The sequence below is a fragment of the Doryrhamphus excisus genome, chromosome 16 (assembly GCF_030265055.1).
Source record: "Doryrhamphus excisus isolate RoL2022-K1 chromosome 16, RoL_Dexc_1.0, whole genome shotgun sequence".
Taxonomy (NCBI): Eukaryota; Metazoa; Chordata; class Actinopteri; order Syngnathiformes; family Syngnathidae; genus Doryrhamphus; species Doryrhamphus excisus.
The window spans coordinates 3,405,733-3,433,556 of record NC_080481.1 but is presented as its reverse complement, the minus strand read 5'-3'; the positions used below and the strand labels follow the sequence as shown (position 1 = coordinate 3,433,556).

Below are 27,824 nucleotides of genomic sequence, written 5' to 3'. Positions count from 1 at the left end.
CTGTTAGCGATCCAGATCATAAAGCATCTCCACACAGATCAAATATTTATTTTCCTCTGCTTTATTGTTAAAAAGAAACAAGTCATTAATCAGCCCGGAGTTGTTTACAGAAAATTGTGCCATAATAAGCTCTAACCATGTGACAAAAACACACAAATCTTGAAAACTGCCACGGCTGTGTCTCAATTGGTGCACTTGTGTACTTACACTTGGTCTTTTGAGTGCATAAGTGTCGTCATACTGAGAAGTGGGTTGAAATGCGGTGGTCAAAATGTGTAATGATGGACACTTTCCACACCCAATAGTCGCCATCTTGGCGATGTAACAAAAAGGGAGGTACTAACTTGAAATGAAGTTGGCTCAGGATCAACCTGTAGCGCTAGAAAATAGCAAACAAAAAAAGATAAATATGTACGAGGACAATAATTTGCGGTCAGGGGAAGCATTATTTAAAAAATATATATTATTTCTATACAAGTCCAATAGTTTAACATTTTAAGTAAATATCACTTAATTGGCACATTTAGATACAGGACAGAAATAGTTCTAGTGTGCAAGTCCTGTAACATGGGAGTTGCATGCAGTACTCTCCACTTCCTGAAGGGAGTGTACATGAGCTAGATGGTGCTCATCACTGCCATCCTTCCATTTTTCTAGACAGCAACAGCAGCAAATCAAATGCATTAAAGGTATTTTTATACTGTGCTGAATGACTTAATGAATTTGACTGCCAAGATGGAGGATTTCATATCTAAGCTCACCAGCAGGTGATCAGGCTTTTACAACAAAAGTATCGCTACTTTTCCTAACCAATATATTAGACATAATCATGGAAGATGAGCCATTTAGGACCTAAATAAGACTGAAGCTTTTGTGTGCGACAGGTAATGCCATCAAAGGTTTGGCGATAAAGTCTGGTGCGTATTACTAGTGACACCTAGTGGCCAGTGTAGTACAGTTTATCAACATCTTGGATTTGTATCTTCAAGCATTATAATGCTAGAAAATGCTTAATTTAGGCCGAGAATACTGAACAATTGCTTACTACGCATTTGTTTCGAAGAATAATAGGTGGTAGATAACTACGAAATAGCAATCATTTATGAATTAATGATTTTTTTTTTGTAAAAATGCCATAGAGGGAGAGATGTTTGAACCTTGATATAACAAAGGGATGAGGGTACCTAAAACTGGAAGACCAAATGTTTTTTCAGTAGATAAAATAAATTATAATAAATGGGTCTTGTTGTCCTCTTAATGAGCAAATTGTATTAACAAAAAAAAACCAAAACATCATGAGCCCGAACTTGACCGCACATCACTGGATTTGGGACAGAGCCTCACTGTTAATTTTGGAGCACCAAGCAACAAAGTACACAGTGTACACAGTATACTTGAAGTGTACTGACAGCAATATTCCATTTGAGACACAGCCTTCAAAACACAGCAATATTAAATATCTGTGTTACAAATTGGGATAAATAAAAAATATAAAAACACACATAAAAACCAGAGTATTCCATTTCTCTAATATTAGAAAAAAGTGTTGGCCCTGGTCTACACGTTAGTTGACATTGTTATGGTTAAGTCGTTCTCATCCGTCTATATAGTGAAAATAAAGTTTAAATACAAGGTAACTCAGTGGAACTCAGTAACCTGGACGGTTTGTGTTGGAGGCAGAAAATTAAAAGGAACATTTCTTTACTGTTTTAGGAAACAATGCACTGGGGCTGCGTCTCAAATGGCGGACGTGCGTACTTCCACTGACGGACGCTTACCACCCTAACTGGAGTGGTTGCAATTCACCATAAAAGGAGGAGAGAAGGAGAAGAAGAAGCTGGTGAATACTGAGATGGCCATTTTTCGGAGGTGCGCACCAACAGTCATGGATTTGGGACACTCAAGTGATAAGTGTACTGATGGAAGTATTCCATTTGAGACACAGCTCCAGTGTTTTTTTTTTTTTTAAACTATACATGACAATTGTTCTTGGGCTGAAAAGGAAAAGTGCAAATAATAAAAAGAGCACGGGTGAAGGCTTGAGAGCAACACAGCTGGTTTCTTCTTTAAGGCGCTTACCTTTTTTTAAAAAAAAAAAAACAAAACATCAACACAGGCAATAAAAACTGGTTCAGACCTTGCTTTCCAAGTCCTGCCCATCTGCAGGGTGCATGCTAGGAAATGGAGGCTGCAAAAAGGCTGTTGGAGATGTCAAACGTATGAATTATGGAATTTTGGAGGTGAGCACTAACTCTAGTGAACCATGTTTCTTCTAAATGTCATTACAGTCAATACAGACCAACACTACGAAGCCCTTAAAACCACTCCATTCCCATTTCCTCAAACCCTAAATAAAACACTTCTGCTTCTCTTTCCAATCCACGTGCACATAACCTTCTATTCACATTCAAGTTACACTACATGACTCCGGTAAGGCCCAGTGGTTTGCATGTCAGCCTCAGGGTCCCCTGCCTCTGGCCCCAAATGAAGTGGTATTGAAAATGGATGAATGACTCAAGTATTGAGATACTGTCCTCACTCTTAATTCTTCATCTCAAGGAGACATTTTGGTTGATTCTATGCCAACTTCTCTGTTCGAGGGAAAGCCGCTTTGTTTTCCGAGACTGTGGTGCTGGCACTACAGTAATATTTATCGATATTTATCTTCATATAGTGTATCTTCCATCTTCACAGACATCCAAAGCCTCTCAAAAATGTACGTACAACAAGCCCGCTAAGGCAGGGGTGACCAAAGTGCAGCCCGCACCTCCCTTTTGGAGTTTTGACACCCCTGCACTCAGGTATTAGCTACAATCTTGTGCAGTGGAACCGGTTAAGTTGAGATAAACAGCTGTCGACAGAACTGAAACAAAAGTGGTTATTACTTTGATAATGACTTTGGCCACAGACATTAGGACAATGTCAACATAGCCCGACCCAAACTAGAGCTGTAACCTAGTCTTTGATAGGACAGCTCCAGTATGACTCAGACAGCTGCCGACTTCAACAGGTGTCCTACCGACTCAGAGCGCTATCGACATGTCGACTTAAACAGGTTCCATGGCAGATGTAAAGACGCAACTAATACGGTCAATAAAAATATGTCCATGCTCTCATTCCTGCAGGTCATTGAACCACAAATCCAATTGGACTGTTCAGGTTCTCTTGGATGTTCAGCATCAGAGTTTTTGATCTTTCCTATCAAACTACAGTCTGTCCTATCATACCAGAGTTCTCCTATCTAGTCTTTAAGCATGAACTGGTGAAGCCTGCGTGGATAGATGAAGAAACATCTTCTCAGACAACCTCAACAGTCCACTTGTGATCGATTCAATGCCCTGAGAAGTCTTAAAATCTGTTGTGCTTTAAAATCATCTCATTAAAACGGAAGGGACGCCAGAAAGAGCTCACATGAGCTAGAAGTGGACCTAAGGGAACGGTGGACTTGGGTTCTTGTTCTGTTGGATGTCCTCTCCCCATCAACATTCACCTGAACGTGGTGGTGCATTCAAGGTGCCCTTTGTGCATCTTTGTTTGAGGTTTCCCCAGGGTGGTGGGGGCAGAGCCAGGGAGGTGGGGTGAGCGGGAGGTGTCGGGCGACCTGCTGACTTGCCAGCTCGTGCGCCGATCATTGCCGGGAGGCTCTGGTTGCGCCTCAGACCATCTAGGAGGCTCCCGCCACCTGCCGACACAAAGGTGGCCGAGTCCTGGTGCGACTCAGAGGCCTGGAGGACCTTTGTGAACCCCAGGTGCCGCAGTCTCTCCAGTAAGCTCACATTGAGCGGGTCTGGGAGCGACCCGCGTGCAGGGGTTTCCCGGAGCGGGCTGGGTAGGTCGGGATGTGAGGCACGGCCTAGATTCAAGCCGTAAACATCTTGCAGAAAAAGCTCCGCTGGCCTTGATGCCAGAAAATTGTCAGCAGAGTGCTGGCGGCACTCGGGCGAGTGCAAGGGGGAGTTGGGAGGCGTACCTGGAAGTAAGCGGAGGAGAGGCCGCTGGGGCAGTGGCTTTGGACATGATGGAGGGGTTTCTGTGGAGACCTGTGCAGAGATGCCTCGTTCCAGGACCAACTTGGCCAAGCCCCCGGTGGCCACAGCGGGGCGGCGAGCTGGGAAGGAGTCTCCAAGACTGAGTCGGCAGGGGGTCAGGGGGGTACTGGGTCCAGTCCTCATAGAGCTGGGTGTGTTGGCATTGAGAGACGACTGTGAACTGAGGGAAAAAAATACATGTTATCGTTATGGAATTAACGGAATTTGCTACGTCTCAGTTCGCGCACTTCCATACTTTTCTTCCCCCATACGTCTTTTGAGTGCAAAGCAAGAGTCAAAACTTAGTACCTGAATGTTGCACTCAAAGATGTTGAGGGTGAAATGATGGACAGTTACAACCTTGGTTACAATTTACCAAAAAAAAGTGCTCAGCAATTCCGGTATGTGCGGAATGACACAAAGGGACAGAATCACACAGTCAAAACATTTGCACTCAGGAACTTAGTACACTGAGTATATGTAGTATACTTACTGACTGAAGTATTCAATTTGAGACGGTGCTTGATGCTGAGACTGACCTTGCAGTGACTTGTGTGATGTCACTCGGGTGCAGGATCCGGCACATGGTGAAAGTGTAGGTGGAGAATGTGGAGCTCTGACATTTGACTGGATTTTGGACTGCAGACAAACAAGAAATGAACTCAACTACACATCCAGATTCCTCGATTCATTGAGTGATTGAGTCAATTCATCATGGAAACCCTATGAAAGAACTTCCATGCTGCTGGAAAATAAGACTCGTGGAGCCATTGTCTGCAAAATTACATCTGACATGAGCCATAAGGAGAATGGGTGATAAATAATAAATAATAAAAACATATTTATGTTTGTTAAGCTGGTTCCACTTTATGTACATTTGGTCGCACTCTGTTCCATGTTGAGTACAATAGGTAATAAAAGTACTAATAATTTGATATACTGTACACTATTTTCTGGACTATAAGTCGCACAAGGCCAAAAATGCATAATTAGTTAGAAAGAAACATACATAAGTCGCACTGGAGTATAAGTTGCATTTTTTGTGGGTAATTTATTTTCCAAACTACTTGACCAAAACAGACATTACGTCCTCTTGGAAGGCAAGTTCTAACAATAAAAGAATAGAGAACAGGCTGAATAGGTGTAATATATGCTAACACAATGGTTATTCAGCTACACAAAAAATAAACATGAACACAAAAGGTGTCCAGTCTTTATGGAACATAAACACTTTTTTCATTTATAAGTCACTCTGGACTATAAGCCGCAGGAACAGCCAACCTATGAAAAAAAAGTGTGACTTATAGTCCGGAAAATACGGTATATGTTTTGTACATTAGTTATTCATTTTACATATAATTGGGTATAATTTAGATCATAACATTTCATATTTTGCTACTAAATTATTTTAATGAATAAAAACATCTGAGGAGCCAAAAGAGTGAGCCGAATAATAATAAACACTGGACCAAAACTCCAAGAGTTTGGCATTTACCTGAAGCAGACGTGCTGCATTGGACTGTTGATGTGGAGACATTTGGATGAAGGTGAGCTGATGAGCTGGAGGTCTCAGCCACACAGGGTGACAGAGGAGCGGCAGGACGACACGCGGTTGACTGCTTTCGGTCCTTCTTCTCCCCCGGCGTAGATGAACAGTGCACTTTAAAGACAATGCCTCCTTCCTCCTCCTCTTCTTCATCTTTGCCTCTCTCTGCTGCACCTTTCTCTAAGACACCAGCCTCCTCTTTCTCTCCCATTGCTTCATATTCCTCATCTTCTTCCATGTCAGTGAGGTGGTAGACAGCATCCTGTGCAAGCGGGCGGAACCCCTTGGTGACGACGCCTGGGTGTGGGTCTAAAATGGTGGCCAGGTGAGGTTTGGCCAGCTGCTGCCAGTGATGGAGCGTCAGCGAGCCTGAAGACAAGAAGTATGAATACAAGCAGTCGGACCAAATCAGGTCCTGGCTCATCGTGGTTACCTTCCATGGGCTTGACAATCTGAAGCTTCTCCGGTAGGAAGGTCTTGAAGATGCTGGAACCTAAGGAGAGTTCTGAGAGGTTGGAAAAGGAGGAGAATGCGCTGCCCATCGGCGAGCTGCAGCTGCTGCCCGCCTCATGAGACTCCGCTGCAGTCAGGGCCTGCAGCTTCTTCTCACGCTCCGCCTTGAAAAACTGGTGCTCCGATAAAAAGTTCTGCCGTCGCAGTGACAAACGATGGAGGGCTTTGGTGAGGTCATTTCCACCCGGAGAGCCCGGCTGGCCAATGGGAATCTCATCCCTTCAAACACAAGGTTCCATTAGTCACAGCATTAAAAGCCATCTTGTATGGTTTTTAAAGCGTCCTACCCTCGAGCAGACTGGAATGGCTGTGCAGTCATCACCAGAGAGTTCTGACGAGAACCGGGAATTGGGGGGGTGGCCGAGCTTGGCCGGGATGTTGAAGCGTTGACAGAGCGGACTGTCTGAAAAACTCGTTTGTGGGAGATTCTGTGTGGAAGGTCCATTAGACATTAGAGTGAAGCTCTACAATACTGATGAATGCTACATAACACAGTAATGCAGGGGTGGGCAAAGTACGGCCCGGGGGCCACATGCGGTCCACCAAGCGTTTGAATCCGGCCCGCCAGTTGCTTTGTAAGTATTTCAACTTTTAACTTACAAACTGGCAACATGACTTGCAAGCCAGATGTCTTATTTAGTAAAAGAAAAAAACTGTCAAATTAAATTACATAGTTTGATGTGGTGTGATGTTTAAAGTGCTCCTGAAAAATGGGACATGAGAACATACAGCTGATAGTATAACACTTTTACAGATAAAAGTAGATAACTAATTCAAGGAAAATTGTAAGCATAAAATAGTGTGTTGTGTTAAATACCGTATTTTTCGGACAATAAGTCCCGCTTTTTTTCAAAGGTTGGCTGTTCCTGCATAAACACTGGACACCTTTTGTGTTCATGTTTATTTTTTGTGTAGCTGAATAACCATTGTGCTAGCATATCTTACACCTATTCAGCCTGTTCTCTATTCTTTTATTATTAGAACTTGCCTTCCAAGAGGACATAATGTCTGTTTTGGTCAAGTAGTTTCTAAAATAAATTACCCTCAAAAATTGCAACTTATACTCCAGTGCGACTTATGTATGTTATTTTCTACCTAATTATGCATTTTTGGCCTTGTGCGACTTATACTCCGGAGTGACTTATAGTCCAGAAAATATGGTATATGCTCTGACCCCCGCCCCACACACACACACACACAATTTTGCTAACTCAATGCAGCCCACCGGTCAAAATATTTGCCCACCCCTGCAGTAATACAACACAATAATGTGAGTGTGGAACCCGTTTAAGCCTATCCAAGTATGTCAACAAACAAAACCATCAAGTCCCTAAAAGTTACTAAAACACGCCCGCTTAAGTTAGTTTGCGGAAATTCGCTTGTCGCAGTCGGGTCTAGAAACAATTAACCATTCATTTAGACACAATTTGGACCGTATTTGTGCAGACTGCCCTTCTTACCTTTGGTCTTGAAATGCAGTTTCTTCTTCAACACTAAGCTCTCTCCTCATAGTTCCCTCAATCTCTGCAGCCAGTGAATCCTACAAACACACACATACATACATATACACATAAGCACACACCAAAACATTCTATTCTTCAAACAGGGTACTTCTGTGGTCCACTCACCATGGGGAAGGCCCCATAGGAGAGGTGTCGTCGCATCCCAGAGGAGGGGGTGTTTTTGTTGCGAAGCTCCCTCATCTCCTCCTGGGACTCATGGAGCATCTCTGCACACTCTGCATTCCTCTCTGCCAGCTCGTTCAACTACATCAGCATAGAATACAAAGAGGCGCTCAGTGGAGGCGTCCTTCAGAAGTTGACGGTGTGTTTGGGTGTCACTCTACCTCCGCCGTGAGCAGCCGCTGTGCGTCTTTGGAAGCCTGCAAGTGGATCCTCAGCTCCTCTTTCTCCAAAGCCAGCTTAACAACAACAACGACAATGCAGTGACTGTGGGCTGTATGCATCATGCTGGAATCTTTTGGATGGAGATGTTGGCAGTGATTCCTCACCTCTTTGACTCTGTGTTGCAGCTCCACAATCTGGGAGAGCAACTGAGCAATCTCCTCCTGGTGTCGGACCAGCTCCTCGTTCTTTTGGGACAGTTCGTCAGTCATAGACACCATCTGGCTGTTGGACTCGCCTGAAAAAAATGCAAGAGTTTAAAACAGAAAGAAAAAAGAAGAAAATATGCAGGTGGCAACCCCAATGTATCCAACTGCTACACATAAATACAGTGTATGGCCATGACAGAGGTCTTTGCTCTATTGAATGACAGTCTATAATTCCACGCCACTTCATGCTTTGAATTTTGCGGCTTCACTATCACGGAATTATTAGTAAAAAAATATGCATATTTAAGCAAATTTGACAGATTTTTGCCTAAATTAAGCATGTCAAGCAAAAAAATGTAAATAAAGTAAAATATAAATATAGGATATTAAGAAGATAGATTCAAATGCATTACAATGACATGTAGTACTCTACACTGGTCACTAGGTGTCAGTAATTGCATTGTAATGTAATGAGACACACAAGCACCAGACTTCCCTATCTGAACAACAGGTCTTTATAGCAAGTTTGAATTACCTCCTAACAGGACCAGTCATCCCTAACATGGTTCCAGGCTAAAACGCAACAAAAATATTTGTTTTATGAATAAAGAATCCTACTTGGCGGAAATTTTGGAAGCAATTAACCACGATAAATAAGGGATTACTGAACCTTACGAAATGAGTACACCCCCCTACACTGTATTGCAGTTCATTGAAGGAATTAAGTACATATATGGGCCAACAGGAATCCATTGTAACAGGCAGGTAATTTGTCGTTCCAACTCGCTACACTAGATGACATTGTAACTCTACTTTTTGACACGCCTCTTAAGCAAGTGGGCTGCCAAAGAAAAAGAAGGTGTACAGAAGGGATTAGTGCAGGGGTGCTCACACTTTTTCAGCATGCGAGCTACTTTTAAAATGACCGAGTCAAAATGATCTACCCACTACAAAAATGCAAAACATCTATTTATTGTCAAATGTATTGAGGATTATTTGTACGTACAATGTATGTTGATGTACCTTACATAACCAAATTAGCCAATATTGCAAGACACACATAATTAACAATTAACATTTTTTTGTAATTACCTCCACATTACTCCACATTTCCCTTCTTTGGTACTGCGATGGTAGAATGGCATATGAGGCAAACGCACTTCGAAAAAGACATTGTGAAAAAAAAAGTCCACCTCCCATTCCGTATGGAAGTGATATGTTTTTTGCCTTTACTTGGTCCAGCTCCTTCGCTCATTTTAGTGACCATAAACTTTAGCGAGGGCTTAAAATCTAACGCAATTCGTCGACTAGCTTAGCACTTTGCATCGTTGTTTACGCATGAGCGGTGACCTAAAGGTCAAAATTTAGGTGTCATCTGACTGGTTGTCCTGTATGTCAATCAAGTAACGGGGATGGATGATAGGCTGACATCGTATGTTCTGCTGCACTTAGAGACGTTGTTTGATTTGATTGGTCGCCCGAAGGGCAACATTCAGTTGTCATCTGAATGGCTGCCCTGTATATCAATCAAGTGACGGCATTGACGCGAGGATGATATTTTTTTAATGTCACGCCGCGATCGACCAGCGATCGACCAGTACCACCTCCGCGATCGACCGGTAGATCGCGATCGACTTAATGAGCACCCCTGGATTAGTGTATACTTTGTTGCTATACATAGCGAGTATACACCCTTAGATTCTGTTTATCAGGTCATGTTGGAAACTCTAACATGAAAGCATGTTTTGTTCTTCTTCAGTTGAAAAACATGGACTCACGTAGCTCCTTGACGCAGTCACTCACAAGCTGCTGCTCCTTCTCCTCATAGGTGATGGTGTCTCGCTTCAGCTGGCAAGCCTGGGGCACGTTGCCATGTTAATAGAACAACAAGTTAATAGAACAACGTCTCCATCCCATATGGTGGTCGTGTGCTGATTCAGCCCCTACCTCAGACCTCAGAGCCAGGTTCTCCTCTTCCAGTTCCTGCAGCTTACACTGCATTGACTCCAGCTGGCCGAGTGCGGCAATGGCGGTGGTTCCTCCGGCTAACGGATGCTGCCTCACTGGGGTTGACACACTAGAGTCTGCCTCACACTCCTCTGAGGCATTGGCCACCATTCGCAGCAACTCATCCTTCTTACTGAGCTCATGCTGCAGCTGGTGTACCTGTTAGAAAGGATTGGAAAAGAAGTGCCACAAATTTGGCATATTATTAGAGAAAAACTGTACTTTTTTGGGTAGTTTTGCGCAGCTAAGAATGCACGTAATGAGATCCACTGCATGCACGTCTATTCATTGATTCTTTCAACACAATCTAGGTGAACTGAAAAAACACTGTCTGCTGTGAAAATTGTTCAAATGAAATACATTAATTCATTCTCTACCGCTTATCCTCATGAGGGTTGCGGGGGAGAGGCGGGGTACACCCTGGACTGGTGGCCAGCCAATCACAGGGCACATATAGACAAACATTCACACTCACATTCATACCTACAGACAATTTGGAGTCGCCAATTAACCTAACATGCATATATATATGAAACCCTGAGGTCACTTCCTGTCCACACACCACTCAGTTCCCCGAGCATCAGGACAAATTTATAGCCAGCACGAGTCTTATTTATGACTGAAATGGCTTATTTTCTCTTATTATGTCTATTATATTGGGTAATGTGTGAGTGTAAAGGTGAAAATAAGGGTGTTATCTGATCAAGGTCAAGGGGAATGTAATAATGTTGAAAATATTATTTAGAAGGACATAAACAGGTTTTCTATGTTCTAACTATGAAAAATAAATCCTACTTTGCAGAAATTCACAGTCGGCTCTGGAACCAGTGAATAACAATAAACATGGGAACCCACTTTTCAAAACGAAATGCCTGCTTCTCAAATGAGAATTTGAAGGTACCTGGTCCAGAGCTTGTGCTAGTTGTTCCTCCACAGCCTCATTGCGCTCCTGCAGCAGGTGGTTCCTCTGAAGAAGCGACTGTCCGATCCGAGCTGCCAGTTCCAGGTCTCTGTCCCGCTGGCCAATGACAACACGGAACATAGAGTACATGGTGATCAGATTGATTTGATGCAACTACAAGTACAAAACAAAAAAAAACTGTGACACACAATAATGACACAAACCTCAGCGAGCAGGTGAGTGACCACTTCGATGTCATTGTAGGTCTTGGTCATCTGCTCCACGCGATCAGAGGCCAGGACTGGCCGGAGAGGAACACACATGCAAATGTCACAGACATGCAATGTAGGCTGTTCATGCAAAATGTGCATGCAGCGAACCCCACAAGAAAACTTATAGCATTGACCCAAACTAACAGACACACTTGTGTAACATGTCAGATTCATGTTGTAGATTATAAAAGATATGACCACAAGCAACATGAATTACAACTACAAATTTTAAATACATTAGGGGTGTTTTATTAATAGGATTTTTCAGTATAGACCTTCCGAGGTGTTCCGATTACACACTGGTAGACATTGGTGCACTCATTCGCTAACAAAGGAAAAGTTGGGTAAGTTCGCTTTCAACTAAATTCAACATACTAGTTCGCTCGTGTTGATGGGCTCACCATTCTCATGAATATTCCCACACGAGAGTTGATTAGTTTAATGTTTTGCATTTTGTCCCCTTACTTCACCCAAAATGAATGGAACAGTGACTTCACACCTGAACCATAATTATGCCGTACTGTTACACCCTTCATATAAATTATCCATTGCAGAAATATTTGGATGTATTTATACCCTTTGTACAATTTATATGATGAAATATTGCATCATTGGTACTGTACGTCCATTGTTGTTTAAAGCACTACTGATGTTGACTGTTTGTTTTGATAAGGAATGGCCACGATAAATCAATTCAACACTGGCTCCCTGTGACATCACAAGAAGTCGGGCTTCCTTATATGGGAATACTATTGGCCAGATACCCTCTAGGACTGGCCACCCCACAGTTCTGCTTCACTCTGTTTGCAGTTGTTAGCTATGGCTCCCAGGAAATCTTTCTAAGAGGCAAGCTCTGGCAGAAGTGGTTTGAGTTGGTGATTCCCAGCAAGAGAAAAATATTTTCATCTCTCAAAGGCATTTTACACGGGACTGTTTTTGTGAACAAGAACGGGAACATCTGCCAAACTGTTGCTGAAGCCAGAAGCAGCACGCTCTAGCCGGGAAAGATGAATTAATGTCGGACACGCTATGCTGCTGTGCATCCACGGAGGAGAGAAGGAGTCCACAACTCAATACAAAGGGCGGAAAGATTTGCATAATAGTTTATGAAAAATTTCTTCAAAAAATCCCCATCCAAAATCTTTAAAATATGGTCATATACAGTATATAGTAGTTGCTCATGGTCATTTCAAGGCATGTTACACAGAACTAGACGCTATGGCACCACATTGACTTGGAAAATCATGAAAACAAAAATCCTGATCCAAGCCGATATGCAGAAGTTAGAGTCACACTCTACTTCGTACTAACGCTAACCAGATAGGCCGAGACAGATACCTTTGGAGAGGCTTTGTGAGGCAGGGTGGGAATGAGAGGGGTGTTCCAAAGCAAGATATGCTAGCGAGAGACAGAAGGGGGAGAAAAGAGAAGACAACACTAAGAAAAAGGTGCAGCAGAGCAGAGCGAACAAGCAGAGAGAAAGCAAAGACTCGATAAACCCATGGAACACGTTAGTGCTACGTATTGATTGGTTAGGTCTACTTTAAGCACCTGAGTGTGCGCCACCAGCGCTGCGTTGCTGGACTTCCTACCTGTTTGAAGAGAAGGTGCAGTTCTCGTCAGAGAGTCAGTAGCCTGATGGGACAGCTTACTGCACACACCGACCCACAAATACCTCATATTTACTTGGAGGTTGAAACCTCTCTTAGCTAAGCGCAGTGAGGCATTTTCAAGGCAAGCAGATGGTGCGCTAATCCATCCAAGGCTCACTCTGACCTCTGGATGTGAAAACTCAGCTACAACCCAGTCCAGTGTAAAAATAACTGGGTGCCCTCTTTGTCACACACAGCCGTAATCCCCTCTAAATTTCTTTAGCTTTTCATCGGAATAGTACAAACCGTCTATGTCGTCCAAACCATGAAGTTCCGACAGGTGACTGACTAAAATGCGTGCAAAACAATACTATTTTATATTAATTTATGTTCATTCATGTTGAGGAAGGATGCACTGGGCTTCCCAGCATGCATTGCGGGTTCTAGATTAGTCTAAAATAGTATGGTTTTGCATGTATATTAGTGTGTAAGCATTTATTTTGCTACCAGCATAGTCTGTGTAGGGATGTAACGATTAGCTGTATTAATTAATAACCGCAGTTAGTATTATCGTTTCTAATTAAAATGACTGTAAAACCGTGATTCATAACCGCACTTTGACAAATCCTTTTTTTTGGCGGGTAAAAACATGGCGGCACCCCTGCAAACAGTACTCCTGAGAAAAACAAGATCCTCTGTTTGGACATATTTTGGACTTGCATAGGTTTAGGAGGGGAAATCATTTATGAGAACGTGCAGAAAGTGCAAAAAAAAAAAAGTCTAAGCAAGCCTGTTGGGAGCTGGGCGATATATACACATTTTTTTATATCGATATTTCGTTTAAGCACGATATAAAAAATAAGCATATCATTCACATCAATATAGACCGGATTTGATGCAAAGGTCTCATGTTTCAAGAAGTGCAAGCTAATTGCGACAGCTCCATGTCTCCTGCGGCTTTTTTTAGTGTTTAATAGTATTTTATTTATTACTTCCTTATTGTTTTTCTGCCTTATCAACCCCTTAAGCAAGTGTGCAGCTATGGATGTTCATCTTATTACTTTTGTAGCCTGCCGTATGCGCCATTGTTGACACTCGGGAGCAGCTGTTAGCTTTGAGCATCCCATTTTATTTCAGTGGCTATTTTTCTATAAGAATGCTTACATTTTAATAAAACTTTGCACACATATTTGGCTTTGACTTTTGTCTAAATTCAGATTATGGAAAGAATATTGATGTTACTATAGTTCAACAATAAAGGAATTTATTATTAGTTATTGGCCCCAGTACATGACAGGTATGTTTCTGCACACAACATACACCCGAGCAGAGCAAAATATCATTGTTTTGTGGGTTTTCTGTTGTGTATACTTCATTATTGCCCACGCTGATATATCGAGTGAGACTGGAAGGCTGACATAGATCCAGTTAATTTTGAAAATAAAAACATTCCGTCTTAAAACAAACCCCAGTAAACCCCCAACTGCCACAGCTACAGCTACATCATCATGTGCCAAGAAATTATATTGGCCGTGTTAATCGAGTTTCACATTCTGCGATTCTTCCTTCTGCTGCCTTGTCACCGAGCTAACCACACCGCCAGCACCACCCACACATACCCAAAGCTATGCCGCAAACAAGCCAACACTCGACACACGTCAACCATGTGCCTAGTTGGATTGACTGTAATTCCACCTGATTGGAATCGGAGAGGATGCCTCACGTGTTCAACACACACACGCACACACACAGTCAGTGAAGGAAAGAACGGATGTATCGAAACCAATCATCTAATCAATGAGAGTTGTGCTTTCTCACGCTCAAAACAAACAAACACCGTCCCCGAGCAATTTGGTAGATAACTGCAAGTCACAAGCTTGCTTGGTGTAAGATCCAATCTATTTATCCTCTAAAAGAGGAAGCAGATGGTCAAACTACGACATATAGTTGCTTAGAAATGCAGACATGCTTACTCATGTAGCGGAAAGTCTCCTCTGCCAGGATGGGGGAAATGGCGTTGTGCTGGGTGGAGCCTTCATCTGGTGAGCAACTTGGGGAAACCACCCAATCCTGGCTGTCTGACAAGTAGAAGGACCCGGACCCCACTGATCCAGAACCCACCGAGCCAGAATAATGCCGACTACTGCTGCCCAGGCCCTCATCTTAGTGAAAGAAGAACCCATACACAGTTTTCAGTCATATGCTATCACCATCACACACAAAGACAATGCCACAAAATGCTAACACACCAACCTGTCTCGGTGCTGGACTCCTTCTTCGCCACCGCTCGTGGTTTTACTTCAAACATGTTGGGCAGAGGTGGGGGGTTACATCACATCCTGCCCCCCTGCACTGATGGATGGCGGCATCACACCGTTACCTGCCACAGCGGAGAGTGGTGTTAGATGAATTAGTAACATTTTAAGCAACAAAAAACAACTCCAGGACAAATACAAACTGAATGTTACAAAAGTACAGGAGCACTGGCACACCTGTGTTAATTTCCGCCCCAATTTGTGCATTTTTCAGTTAACATAAAAAATGTGGGCTAAAATTTTGCCTTGGTTTGCATTCGCCCACCTGGTTAGCATGCAATATGCCGCATCTTACTAACTGCAAGAAAACGCCTGGAACAAGTTAGTCTGTTGACCAATCTGAGGTCAGCAGAGGCTGGTTCGAACAGACATAGACAGCGTCATTCCTGAATTCCGATCCTTTCTGGTTGCGGTTTGCCAAGGGTGGTCACTTCAGGTAAAATGATGTTAAATGTTAATTTTGTATGTCATGTTCATGGCATTGTTTAATGAATGTCTAGTTGTGCGTGTTAAAGGGGAACTGCACTTTTTGGGGGGACTTTTGCCCATCATTCACAATCCTTATTTCCCTTTTCTGTGCATTCTAGCGCGAGAAAACAAGTTAATATGAGGTAGCTAACCATGGACATCATGGGAAATATGTATTTTGACGCTAAAGCCCTCACAAAAAACACAACGCCTCGCTAGCCATTTGTGTTAAGTGACGAAAATACTTGGTGTAACAAGCAAGTAAAGGCAAATGGGTGATTGCTCTGAAAAACACAGTGACAGTGCATTTAGTTTTAGGTAATGACGGCAGTGATTTGAAGCCATAAGCCTTGTGGAAATATCCTGCAAACATTTTGAATAAACACAGGATATAGTGTTTAATACTCTCTTTGTGTCTGTTGAAACACAATGTGATGTCAACTTCAGACCGTTTGCACTTCGTTATTTTGTGACATGAAAAAGCTTGCACCAGAGCCAATTAAATACATAATTTAAAAATGATGGAACTTACATTTCAGCTGCCGTGAGTAAAATACCCACCAAATGCATTTCGCATACAAAACATGTAGCGTGACAAAATGTTACACCTCATTAAACATAAAGAGTGTTTTTTGTACACAATGTTGCTAAAAGTGAATCATGGAAGTGTATATGCAAATGATGTGATGTTTGCTTTGACAAACAATGTGTACAACAGAGTATTTCAGTGTGATTTCTCCACTTTTTTGTCAATAATTTCATTTTTTTATTTAATCACAAATCACAACGCTAAATACTCCAGAGGAACTAAAGTTTATTGCGGTATACTCAGATTATTATGCCATATATTATCATTATGTTAATGAAAAAAAATGTTGACAATAATATAGTTCATCTGCAATAATCATTCAGCAAAATGTTGTTATTGCCTAAATACAAAGAACGAGAAGATATAACCAAATCTGTGTATGTAGGAAAGATCACAAAATATTATAGATTTTTTTCTTAAGCATGTGCAAAATAAACTGAACCGTTCTATTACAATGGCCATTTCTGTGTACAGGCTACAGCTTTAACTAACTATACAGTGAAGAAAATAAGTATTTGAACACCCTGCTATTTTGCTATTTCTCCCACTTAGAAATCATGGAGGGGTCTGAAATTTTCATCGTAGGTGCATGTCCACTGTGAGAGAGATAAACTAAAAAGAAAAATCCAGAAATCACAATGCATGATTTTTTAACAATTTATTTGTGTGATACAGCTGCAAATAAGTATTTGAACACCTGTGTATCATCTAGAATTCTGACCCTGAAAGACCTGTTAGTCTGCCCATTAGAAGTCCACCTGCACTCCATGTATCATCCTGAATCAGATGCACCTGTTTGAGGTCGTTAGCTGCATAAAGACACCTGTCCACCCCATACAATCAGTAAGACTTTAACTTGTAACATGGCGAAGACCAAAGAGCTGTCCAAAGACACCAGAGACAAAATTGTACACCTCCACAAGGCTGGAAAGGGCTACGGAGCAATTACCAAGCAGCTTGGTGAAAAAAGGTCCACTGTTGGAGCTATCATTAGAAAATGGAAGAAGCTAAACATGACGGTCAATCTCAATCGGAGTGGAGCCCCATGCAAGATATCACCTCGTGGGGTCTCAATGATTCTAAGAAAGGTGAGGAATCAGCCCAGAACTACACGACAGGACTTGGTCAATGACCTGAAAAGAGCTGGGACCACCGTTTCCAAGGTTACTGTAGGTAATACACTAAGACGTCATGATGTGAAATCATGCATGGCACGAAAGGTTCCCCTGCTTAAACCAGCACATGTCAAGGCCCGTCTTAAGTTTGCATATGACCATTTGGATGATACAGAGGAGTCATGGGAGAAAGTTTTATGGTCAGATGAGACCAAAATAGAACTTTTTGGGTCATAATTCCAATAAGCGTGTTTGGAGGAAGAAGAATGAAGAGTACAATCCGAAGAACACCATCCCTACTGTGAAGCATGGGGGTGGTAGCATCATGCTTTGGGGGTGTTTTTCTGCACATGGGACAGGACGAGTGCACTGCATTAAAGAGAGGATGACTGGGGCCGTGTATTGTGAGATTTTGGGGAACAACCTCCTTCCCTCTGTCAGAGCATTGAAGATGGGTCGTGGCTGGGTCTTCCAACACGACAACGACCCGAAGCACACAGCCAGGAAAACCAAGGAGTGGCTCCGTAAGAAGCATATCAAGGTTCTAGCATGGCCCAGCCAGTCTCCAGACCTGAACCCAATCGAAAATCTTTGGAGGGAGCTCAAACTCCGTGTTTCTCAGCGACAGCCCAGAAACCTGACTGATCTAGAGAAGATCTGTGTGGAGGAGTGGGCCAAGATCCCTCCTGCAGTGTGTGCAAACCTGGTGAAAAACTACAGGAAACGTTTGACCTCTGTAATAGCAAACAAAGGCTACTGTACCAAATATTAACATTCATTTTCTCAGGTGTTCAAATACTTATTAGCAGCTGTATCACACAAATAAATTGTTAAAAAAATCATGCATTGTGATTTCTGGATTTTTCTTTTTAGTTTATCTCTCTCACAGTGGACATGCACCTACGATGAAAATTTCAGACCCCTCCATGATTTCTAAGTGGGAGAAATAGCAAAATAGCAGGGTGTTCAAATACTTATTTTCTTCACTGTAAATTAAGGGGTGAATCATACCCTTCCAGTATCCTGTTTCCCATCTGGGAACTATCCCTGGAGGCTTTGGTATCAGACTCCTCAATGATGACGAGAGAAAGCAACTCAAATGCAAGGTCACGCATCCTCACATCATGCTGGCAACATAACTGTCACTGACCTTGGCTGCAACCCCATGGCCATGCACGCACAACACTGTGACCAATATGCAAGCTTGTGGAAAGAGAAAACGACATCGAGGGAAAGCAAGTCCTAAGGCAACGCTCATCCTGACATTACATAAGAGTGAGCCTAGAAGTGATGGGGAGATTAATCTGATGCACGCACGCTTCACCCATCAAGAGAATCTAACAATTTCACTGACCCATGGATGGTTGCACACCTAAGATTTCAAGCCAATATGTCTACGTACTTTGTAGACATATTCACAATTCAAGTTTTAAAAGGTCCATGCTAAACCACAGCCTTTTCCTTCATGGCATACTTATGTATGTTGCACTTTTGACCATTTATTGAAATCGCCGCCTCATATATTTGAAGTACATTTAGGTTGACTTAATTATATATATATATATATATATATATATATAATTTAGCAGCGTGCTTACCATGCCATCAAAGAAATAAAACAATGTGAGTTCGTAGACTATAATAGCCAAATATGTGACTTGTAGTTGATGTATTTTCGATGTTCACAATTGCTATGCTAGCCCGTCGTTAGCCACTGACATTGCACTACGCTAACACAATGACGCCCGCGTAATTCCACTAATTTGTGCGGCTAATCCTAAAATGGAACACAACTTTACGGTTATATTTTGTTAATCGTATGCCAAATATGACATCGAATACAGTGCAGTCTTGTTTTAATGGGAGAGAAAGAACTGGAGAAGGTTTTTGCTCGGATGCGACGATGACAATTTCACTGCCGCTCGTGCAAAAGAAGCACTTCCGCTTTTAGACCGGTCATCTCGGCTTCTCGATATAACGATATATCTTACCCTTTATCGATATTATTCCACGGCATGGATAATCCCAGTAGCGAAGGCTGTCTGAATGTCTCATCCAAAACTACCAAACGACAGGAAATGAGGGAGGAGGGTAACTGCGTCATCAAAGTTCGACGGCTGGTCCAGATGTCGTCATCACAACGCGACGGCCATCTGTGTCAAATTAAAAGTCTTGCTCAATACAGTATACCACATACTTACATGGTTAAAAACATTGGTGTGTGTGAACGTCGTTGTTCCTTCAAAGCAGCGGGATTATTAGAAAACAACAATGTGTCGACAAAAGCAGTTTTGCTTCCGAGTATTTTAAGGTCTGCACGTCGAGGACGCAACGCTGTGGGGATCAGGTAACTGATTTTAAATGCGATGTTTAAAATAAAAATACAAAGCCATGCTGCATACCAACTGTACGTCGAGGCAGGTGTGCTAGGAAAAAGAAGCATGTTGTCGCCTATTTGAAAAATCACCCAAAGTCCAACACAAGTCAACTGATGTACTGCAATGGTGGGAACTTTAAATAGGAATATATTGTGGCTCATATTTTCGAAGATATATATTTTTCGACCATGTATGGCCTGCTGGCATTCGCATTCTTTTCACAGTACATTTAAAATGCTAAAATGCCAGTCAATTTTACATAAAAATTGTTCTTACAGGAATACAGACTTGACTGCATATTTGCATCCAATGTCGACCGACCGGCCAAGTTGATAACCTTGGATTTTCTTGGCTATGCACATCAACTGATGCATCAAGGTAAGCTTCAGAGTGATCGCGAGCTACCTGTCACATCTTAAGCTGCTGCATTTTCATTCTTCCACCTACACAGGGGGGAATAATTATTTGATCCTGTGTAGAGATCCCCCCCCCCTTTACTACGATGTGAACAATCCATACTTTTATGGTAGGTTTGTTTTAACAGAGATAGATAATATGAATTCGGACTAATGAACATTAAATTAGGATGTAAGGATTGAGCTGGTTAATGATGTCAAGGGAGTTGGGAGCACAGTGAGTACAATAAATGTGTGACCTCTGTCAAGTCATGTTTTGCTCTGGGATGGAATACTTATTTCTCTCAATCAATTACAAATGAAATTGTAACCCAATCCCTTGTAAACTAAGGCTACCAAAACCATGGATCATTTCAAATACTTACTTATTTCCCCCACTGTACATTTCTCTTCATTGCTATCTATCTCCTGCAGTCCTTGGGCGGACGAATGCAAAAACCTGTGATTTGAGGGCGGCCTTAAAGACTCCATGTCTTTCTTGGTAAGACTTTGTTGCGGTGTTCAAGTTGGTGTCATTCCCCACTCAGCACATATCACCTGCCTGGAAGCTTCTCGGTATAATCCCCACTTTCCCACACCTGCCTGCCAACTTTTCCACTCCTCCATCATTGCTCACTGGTCGTGTCTCACCTGTGCTCACCTCCAACATTTCCCCTTCATCAGGACTGCTCCTGTATCTCCCATACCCAAGTCCAGCCCATGGACATAGAGGAGTGCTATGAGGACACCAGTCTGCAGCTCTTGGTCAGTAGCTTTTTCCTGACCATCATTATAATAATAATAATAATAATACATTTTATTTGTATAGCACTTTTCAAAATACTCAAAGACACTTTACAGAAGAATGGAGTTGAATAAAAGCAAGTAAACAGAGTAAAATATACATTAAAATACAACATTCATTCATTAATACACAGTTAAAACATGAGTAAAAGCAGGGCGGGGCACAGCAGTCAGGTATAAAAAAGTTAGACATTAAAACAGATTTAAAGAGGTGACTAAATTATTTTGATATTGGCTTTCTACTGATACCGATATTGACAGCAGTTTTGTCCTCAAACTAATGTCAGGTCACATCACATGCAATGAATGAACACATTATGCTGCTTTTACTGTATTTCACAAATAAGCACAGTTTGTGCAAAATAAAAGCAAATACTGTAATGGGCAATGCGAGTTATAGGAAAAATGTAAAGGTTGCTATCAACAACAGTGATAGAGTTTGGAAAGCTGGACATTTCTACTTTCTACTGTGCAGAGCCATACAATCGGGGTTTCTGGTACAGATCGTGGCATGAAATAGGTAGGTATGAATGTGAGTGTGAATGGTTGTTTGTCTATGTGTGCCCTGCGATTGGCTGGCCACCAGTCCAGGGTGTACCACGCCTCTCGCCCAAAGACAGCTGGGATAGGCTCCAGCACCCCCGCGACCCTTGTGAGGAAAAGCGGTAGAAAATGAATGAATGAATGAATGAAATATCAGATATTGTAAAAACGTTTCACTATATTGAAAAACATGTATGACCAGGTACTTGACAGATCAGGAGTGGAAGAAAAGGCTTTGAACTCATTTTTTTCAACCCAACCACTTGCTCCCATAATGCAACTCTACCGTAGAAGAGAGCAAGTTTTAAGCAAAAAAAAAAACACCACAAGGTGGCAGTAGTACATTTTGTAAGAACCTTCATCTCTCCCATGGAAATACAGTACATGGTCACACAGTGGTATGGGAATGATATGTTGTTTTGCACAGCAGGGCTCTTTGTGTGCCTCTGAAGGGCAGACCGCGGGGGGCGGTGACGGCATCACAGCGTTGTCGGCTGAACCTGCCCACTACCAGTTCCTAGCCGAGCTCGGTGAGAGAACCCCAGCTCTTGTAATAACTAGCAGAATGCTTGTGACATCAAGGTGTGCCTATCATCTCTGTACAGGGAGGGGTTTCAACAACCTGAGCCAGGTGCACATGGCACGTCACACCCCGACCGGCCAGCTGGTGGCGGTCAAACAAACCAACCTGGATGAGTGCACTGAGGAGGAGCTGCTGCAGCTCATGGTGAGCATCAGTCCACCTTGTAGGTTATTAAGTAAGTGAAAGTCACTTCCATCTTCCGCTCCACCCCCCCACCCCCACCACCACCGAACCCAGAATGAGGTTCTTCTGTCTCGGAGGTTCCGTCATCCGAGTCTGCTGACGTCTCGACTCGTCTTCAGCTTTTGCTGCCAGCTGTGGGTCCTCACGCCACTCATGGCCTACGGTCAGTCCATCACGATCCAGAAAGCCTTCAGGCTCAAAGCTGTGGTTTGAACCCCCTGACCTATGGCCCGCAGGGTCTGCACACTCCCTACTCAGAACCTATTTCCCTGATGGAATGAGCGAGTCTCTTATAGCTTATTTGCTTTATGGCGTGCTGCAAGCATTGGAGTACCTGCACCGCATGGGCTACGTTCACAGGTTGGTGTTGGTCTTTCTCCTATCTGAAATACAGATAGAGATCCAAAAGTCGAAACCCACAGCACGCTCTCTCAGAACGTATTCCCCTGGTATGATTTCATTTTCCCCCCCGCATGCCTCCCACATCAGGGGGGTAAAGGCCAGTCATATCCTGCTGTCAGAAGAGGGGCGTGTCTACCTGTCAGGACTCCACAGTGTTTACAGTATGATGCGTGAGGGGAAGAGAATGCGGGCGGTGTTCGACATGCCTCATCACAGCCCCGCCCTGCTACCGTGGCTCAGCCCTGAACTACTGCAACAGGTCCTTTTTGTCATGTTCCCATGCCTGACGACTGCCTGACGATGATTCCTGTGCATTCTTTCTCCCTCGGTAGGATCTCCGTGGTTACGGAGTGAAGTCGGATATCTACAGTTTGGGTATCGCCGCCTGTGAATTAGTGAGCGGAAGGGTGCCTTTCCAGGACATGGTCCCCACTCAGGTAAAAGGACAAAAGAATGAAACAAAAGTTGTCTTTCTGTCCACTTCTGCACCCCTCATCGATGCCAAGCACGTTGTGTGCCAAAGAGAGGAAGTACTACCGGAGCTGAGGGCAACTACGGAAGCCCGGGGGGGTGACAGGGTGAAATAAGGCATAATACAAGGAAAGCAATAAAATTGAGAAAATAGGATAAGAAAAATAACTAACTAAGATAAAATTCACATAAGAATTACTAAATGACAGTAAATTCACACATTTAGACAAAGTAATAAAGTACATTTTTAACTCTGTTACATTTGGAAAACAAAGACATTTGCAAGTGATCCCAAACTTTTGAGCTGTAGCGTAGGTCACCATTTTGATGTGATGACAGCCTTGTGGATGTGGTATGTGGTGTTTTGAACTCATATCATCTCCAATGTGTCGGGTGTAGACGCTGCTTCTGAAGCTGCGCGGCTTGCACCGCTGCCTGCCAGACACGGCCCCCTTCCCGCTGGGCGAGCTGGGGGGTCTCAAGGTGTCGCGCTCGGGGGTGGACTCCGGCATGGGAGAGAGCGCCGCTACCGGAAGCGCCACGCACAGCACCAGCGCCCCTCCGCCTGCCGCAGATGTCCTGCGGAGCCCCGCGCCCAAGAACCACTCGGCCACCCTGCACAGTTTGGTGCAGCAGTGCCTGGAGCAGCAGCCCGAGCGCAGGTCTGAGACCAACATGTCCATTCCGTCCATGTGTTAGCCCCACTAATTCTTCTTTTTTTCTCTTTGCAGACCTTCAGCCTCTGACTTGTTGACTCACGCCTTCTTCAAGCAGGTGTGTTCACAATATTATTGTGACGGTTGTTCCTTACTGTAGCTTTAAATGGAGCCGTCTGTGACAGGTGAAGAGACACACCAGAGACTCCTTCCTCAGCCTCGTGTATCCAGCGTTGCCGCTCACCAGCTCAGGGGGGGCTCCATTGTCCTGTCCCCCCGCCCCATCCTGCCACGCTCCAACAGGAGCCTCCAAGGGTGTTTGTGCTGAGGTGGTGTGGGACTTCTCCTAACCCAACTCCAGGAGAACTGAACCGGGAAAAAGCGTTGATGGTTTGAACTCCTCCTTTTGTTTTTGTGATCATTACCAACTGAGCCTTTACGATTATTTTGATATTTTTTTAATGTTGTTTTTGTTTTTTTATATATTTACACGAGGAAACTGTGAACATGTGAGCGCCAAGATGCTGCTGTCATCATCTCATGAAGAATAATAACAACAGCATATAAAAGGTATTTGTTTGCCAGGGCAGAGTAGGGATCCTCAGTATTTGCTGATTTCGTACCTTTACCACCTTACAAAGATATGAACAGTCATTGAAGCGAAGAAGGTTTCTCTGGGTTGTGAGATCGTCTCCAAGGATGCACTGGTTTGGAGCGGTCAAAGGTGTAGGGGGTGTGTTCAAGTGGAAGAACACGGCAGGTTGTTCTCTTTGGTGGATTTATTAAGGTTTATGATGTGGTACTGTAATAACATACATACAAGACAAATACACAATAAATGATGAGTAAAGTAACATAACTCACATTACACAAACATAATGATCAGCCAAAGGCACGCTACACACAGAAATCAACAAAGAAACCAAGCAAACATGGCGCTCACTAGAACAACAGTTAGTCATTGTTAGCTTAGCTACTGATATTAGCACCGATGAACAAGGGAGCCTGACTTCGTGAAAAGGGTGCCCAAACAACTCCACAGCTCCCACAATAGAGCCAAAATATCACCTCTATGCATTCACGCACAGTATCAATCTTGTGAAATGGTGAAAGAGGCTCAAGAAGGCTGAGATGTATGAATCGCTCAAGCGGCAAAACGGCCGCATTGTGGTGCGTTTACTGACCTCTGAAAAAGTAGGACAAACGACACTCAAAGCTGAACATTATCAATGATACAATGTAATGTAAAGTACGGCCTTTCTAACAGTCATATTTATTCTACCAGAGACAGAATGGAACATAACATCTGACACATACTGTATTCATAAGGGGGTGACGTTACAAATATTTACTGATATGTTGACTAATTCCTGCAACAATAAGTCTCTCGTGACGTGAACACAATTGTTGTTTCCTGTGTGCAGAGTTTGATATTGTCGCTGTCGTTTGTGTTCAAAATCCAAAACAATAGGTATACTTTACCGCGTATTATTATAACGCAGTAGCCTTGGGCTGTGCATCTCCTGCTGTGCCGGGTCCTACGGTTGCGTGTACGACTCTGACCACCGCCTCTTACAAAATGTGAAGCCTTTCAGCATGGATGTCAGTTATCCAACAAGAAGCCCCCCACGGGGAAAGTCTGGACATATACAGTACAGTACATACATTATACAAAACTTTCATAATATATGTAAAAAAAAATATTATATATTGCATTACACTGTATGTAGACTATAGCTAATTAAAATTATATCTATTGAATACAATTTGTAGTTATTTTTGTAAAAATTTGTATAATCTGTGCATTCACGCTTATGTGTCCAGACTTAAGGGGCCGCCCTGTAAGGCAGGGTTATTCAACTAAATTATTCTGGGGGGGCACAGTTCTCCCTTCACTATTATTATTTTGTATATGATGCCAATACTAATATCTGCCATACCCTTTGAATGCAGTCCTTCCCATACACTTTTATCTGTGGCCCGTCACAAATACATTTGGACCGCCACAGATGCAGTAGATTTGGTGCTTACATTTTTTTTTTTTTTGAAATATCTGCCATACCTTTTAAAAGTTTTAATGCAGTCCTTCCCTGACACTTTTATCTGTGGCCCGTCACAAATGCATTTGGACCGCCACAGATACAGTAGATTTGGTGCTTAAAATTGTTTTAATGTTTTAATTTTTTTTAGACACGATGCACACACACAACTTACTTGGTTGTGTTTTATTATAACCCACAATCCAACTTCTTCACAACAACAGGAGCGCTCTGCTGTTTTTGAGAAGCTAATCCAAAATATCTCATCAAAGATCCACTTTACGATAGCGTTCCCGTTTTTTTTTAATCAGTCCCCTCCCAAGTTTTGACTGGAACTCGCAGGCCATGCAGTCAGGTGTCAATCCCGGGTCGGTTTTGGCCAGTCGAATAGCCCAGCTGCAGGGCATATTTGTATGAAACCCACGCTGTGTTAATGGTGTTACTTGCCATTTACAATAGTTACTCAGTGTTCGAGTGCGTGTTGTACGTGGCGTATACGTGGAAGAGAAAACCCTTCCTTCCCTGATCAGCTGCCTAAAGAAATGGTGTCAAATGAGCGGTGAAGCAACATTGGCTTCACAAGGAGACCTGTGTGTCACTCTTGATTCTGTGCACTGTGATCGTCAACTACACTTCCAACATGAAAGTAGACAATTATTAAAAACTATATGCAAACTACAGTTTTGTTATATCTGCTTTAATGTGACAATGAGTACTTTTGTCTTTCAAATTGTGCCCACAATGTTCATATACTGACCAAAACGTCCAACGCAACACTCTGGTTTATTTCAACACATGGTTGTGGAGGTGAATATGGCCATCCTGCTGAGGGGTGGCGACACGTGCTCTGGGGGCACGTGGTCCATCACCGGTGCTTCCCGTTTCATTATACCGGCTCCAGACATGTGATATGGTCGCCACGTGGACACCCAGGTTCCTTACAACCCGTCTTTACGACGTTCCACCAGTGAGCATACCAACGGCTCGCTCTTGCAGATTTAGACCTCAGCACGGCATGGTCACATGTTGACCCAGGACAAAGCAAAGGAATATTGAAGTTGCCCATTGCCCAACCTGACGGGATAGGAAAAATTCTATACTGCACAGTGTTTTACTTTAAATAAGCAAAATGATCTTGGCAATGTGGTCATTACACGTTTTTTTCTAGACTAGCGGTGGGCTTGTAATTTGCATGCATGCAGGAAAGATGTTCCCTGTATGCACACTATAGTAAATGCGGCGCCCTCACATCTGGCTTCTGAGCTCCACAGTACCAGTGCTGCCTCTGACAAAGTGTGTCCGACAATGAGTGCTCCTCCTTTGAGTGATGTAGTTATTTACACCCGGTGATTGGGGCCCCCTGCCTTACAGCATGCTTGGGGATATGATGTGCTCTTTTACATGAGAAAAAATACTTAAAGAATCCCACTTTTATGGAATTAGCTTCTGTATTTTATAATGGTAAGATTAATGTCTACATCAACAAATGTAACCATAAAATTGGATTAAATGGAATGGTATTGTTTGTACACTAAGGCAGGGGTTCCCAAACTTTACCAACTCAGGGCCCACTTGAAAATCTAAAAAAATGTCTGCAGCCCAACTTTGTCCTATAAACAGTATAGACGAAATGCTATGTTCTGAGAACCCTAAACGTAATAATATAATAATATTAATGATATTGTTTTATAATTTTATTTTTATATTTTATAATTATTAAGAATAAGAATAAGAATAACATAATTTATTATTAAGATTCAGGATTGAAATGAAAGCAGGGGGATAAATAAAGGAAGCCTAAACTTTTGGTGTACACAAATTAAGAAATAAGAAATTAATTCTCATACTTTTCATAACTGCATTCAAGACTGGCATGATGACCAGAGAGCTATGTTCCAATCATAAACTGTATAAGGTTCCTAAAATATTGTGAAAGGTCAATAACACTCAATAGGTTATTACTTAGGCCTG

General features: G+C 42.7%; 2 protein-coding genes across 4 annotated transcripts; one reads left to right on the top strand and one right to left on the bottom strand.

Moving 5' to 3' along the window:
- Positions 1–18: 18 nt before the first annotated feature.
- Positions 19–19,515, bottom strand: trak2 (trafficking protein, kinesin binding 2). Of its 2 annotated transcripts, XM_058052543.1 has the most exons (17): positions 19,391–19,515; positions 15,166–15,292; positions 14,886–15,074; positions 12,659–12,718; positions 11,273–11,349; positions 11,049–11,165; positions 10,088–10,306; positions 9,919–9,997; positions 8,099–8,229; positions 7,934–8,008; positions 7,716–7,853; positions 7,548–7,627; positions 6,375–6,515; positions 6,008–6,306; positions 5,524–5,943; positions 4,568–4,667; positions 19–4,209 (listed from the first exon to the last, which is right to left on the bottom strand). In XM_058052543.1, exons 2-17 carry the CDS (start codon positions 15,218–15,220, stop codon positions 3,480–3,482), a joined length of 2,910 nt encoding a protein of 969 aa, XP_057908526.1. In that variant the 5' UTR covers positions 15,221–15,292; positions 19,391–19,515; the 3' UTR covers positions 19–3,479. The 2 variants fall into 2 exon arrangements, with proteins under 2 accessions (XP_057908526.1, XP_057908527.1); XM_058052544.1 differs by lacking the exon at positions 12,659–12,718 and having other exon boundaries at positions 20–4,209.
- On the top strand, positions 19,514–26,528 carry stradb (STE20 related adaptor beta). 2 transcript variants are annotated; one of them, XM_058052555.1, is made up of 13 exons: positions 19,514–19,746; positions 20,056–20,155; positions 20,608–20,674; positions 20,857–20,937; positions 21,947–22,049; positions 22,125–22,246; positions 22,340–22,448; positions 22,522–22,645; positions 22,775–22,946; positions 23,020–23,124; positions 23,558–23,820; positions 23,890–23,932; positions 24,000–26,528. In XM_058052555.1, exons 3-13 carry the CDS (start codon positions 20,663–20,665, stop codon positions 24,162–24,164), a joined length of 1,299 nt encoding a protein of 432 aa, XP_057908538.1. In that variant the 5' UTR covers positions 19,514–19,746; positions 20,056–20,155; positions 20,608–20,662; the 3' UTR covers positions 24,165–26,528. The 2 variants fall into 2 exon arrangements, with proteins under 2 accessions (XP_057908538.1, XP_057908539.1); XM_058052556.1 differs by having other exon boundaries at positions 19,515–19,746; positions 21,950–22,049.
- The last annotated feature ends 1,296 nt before the right edge of the window (positions 26,529–27,824 follow it).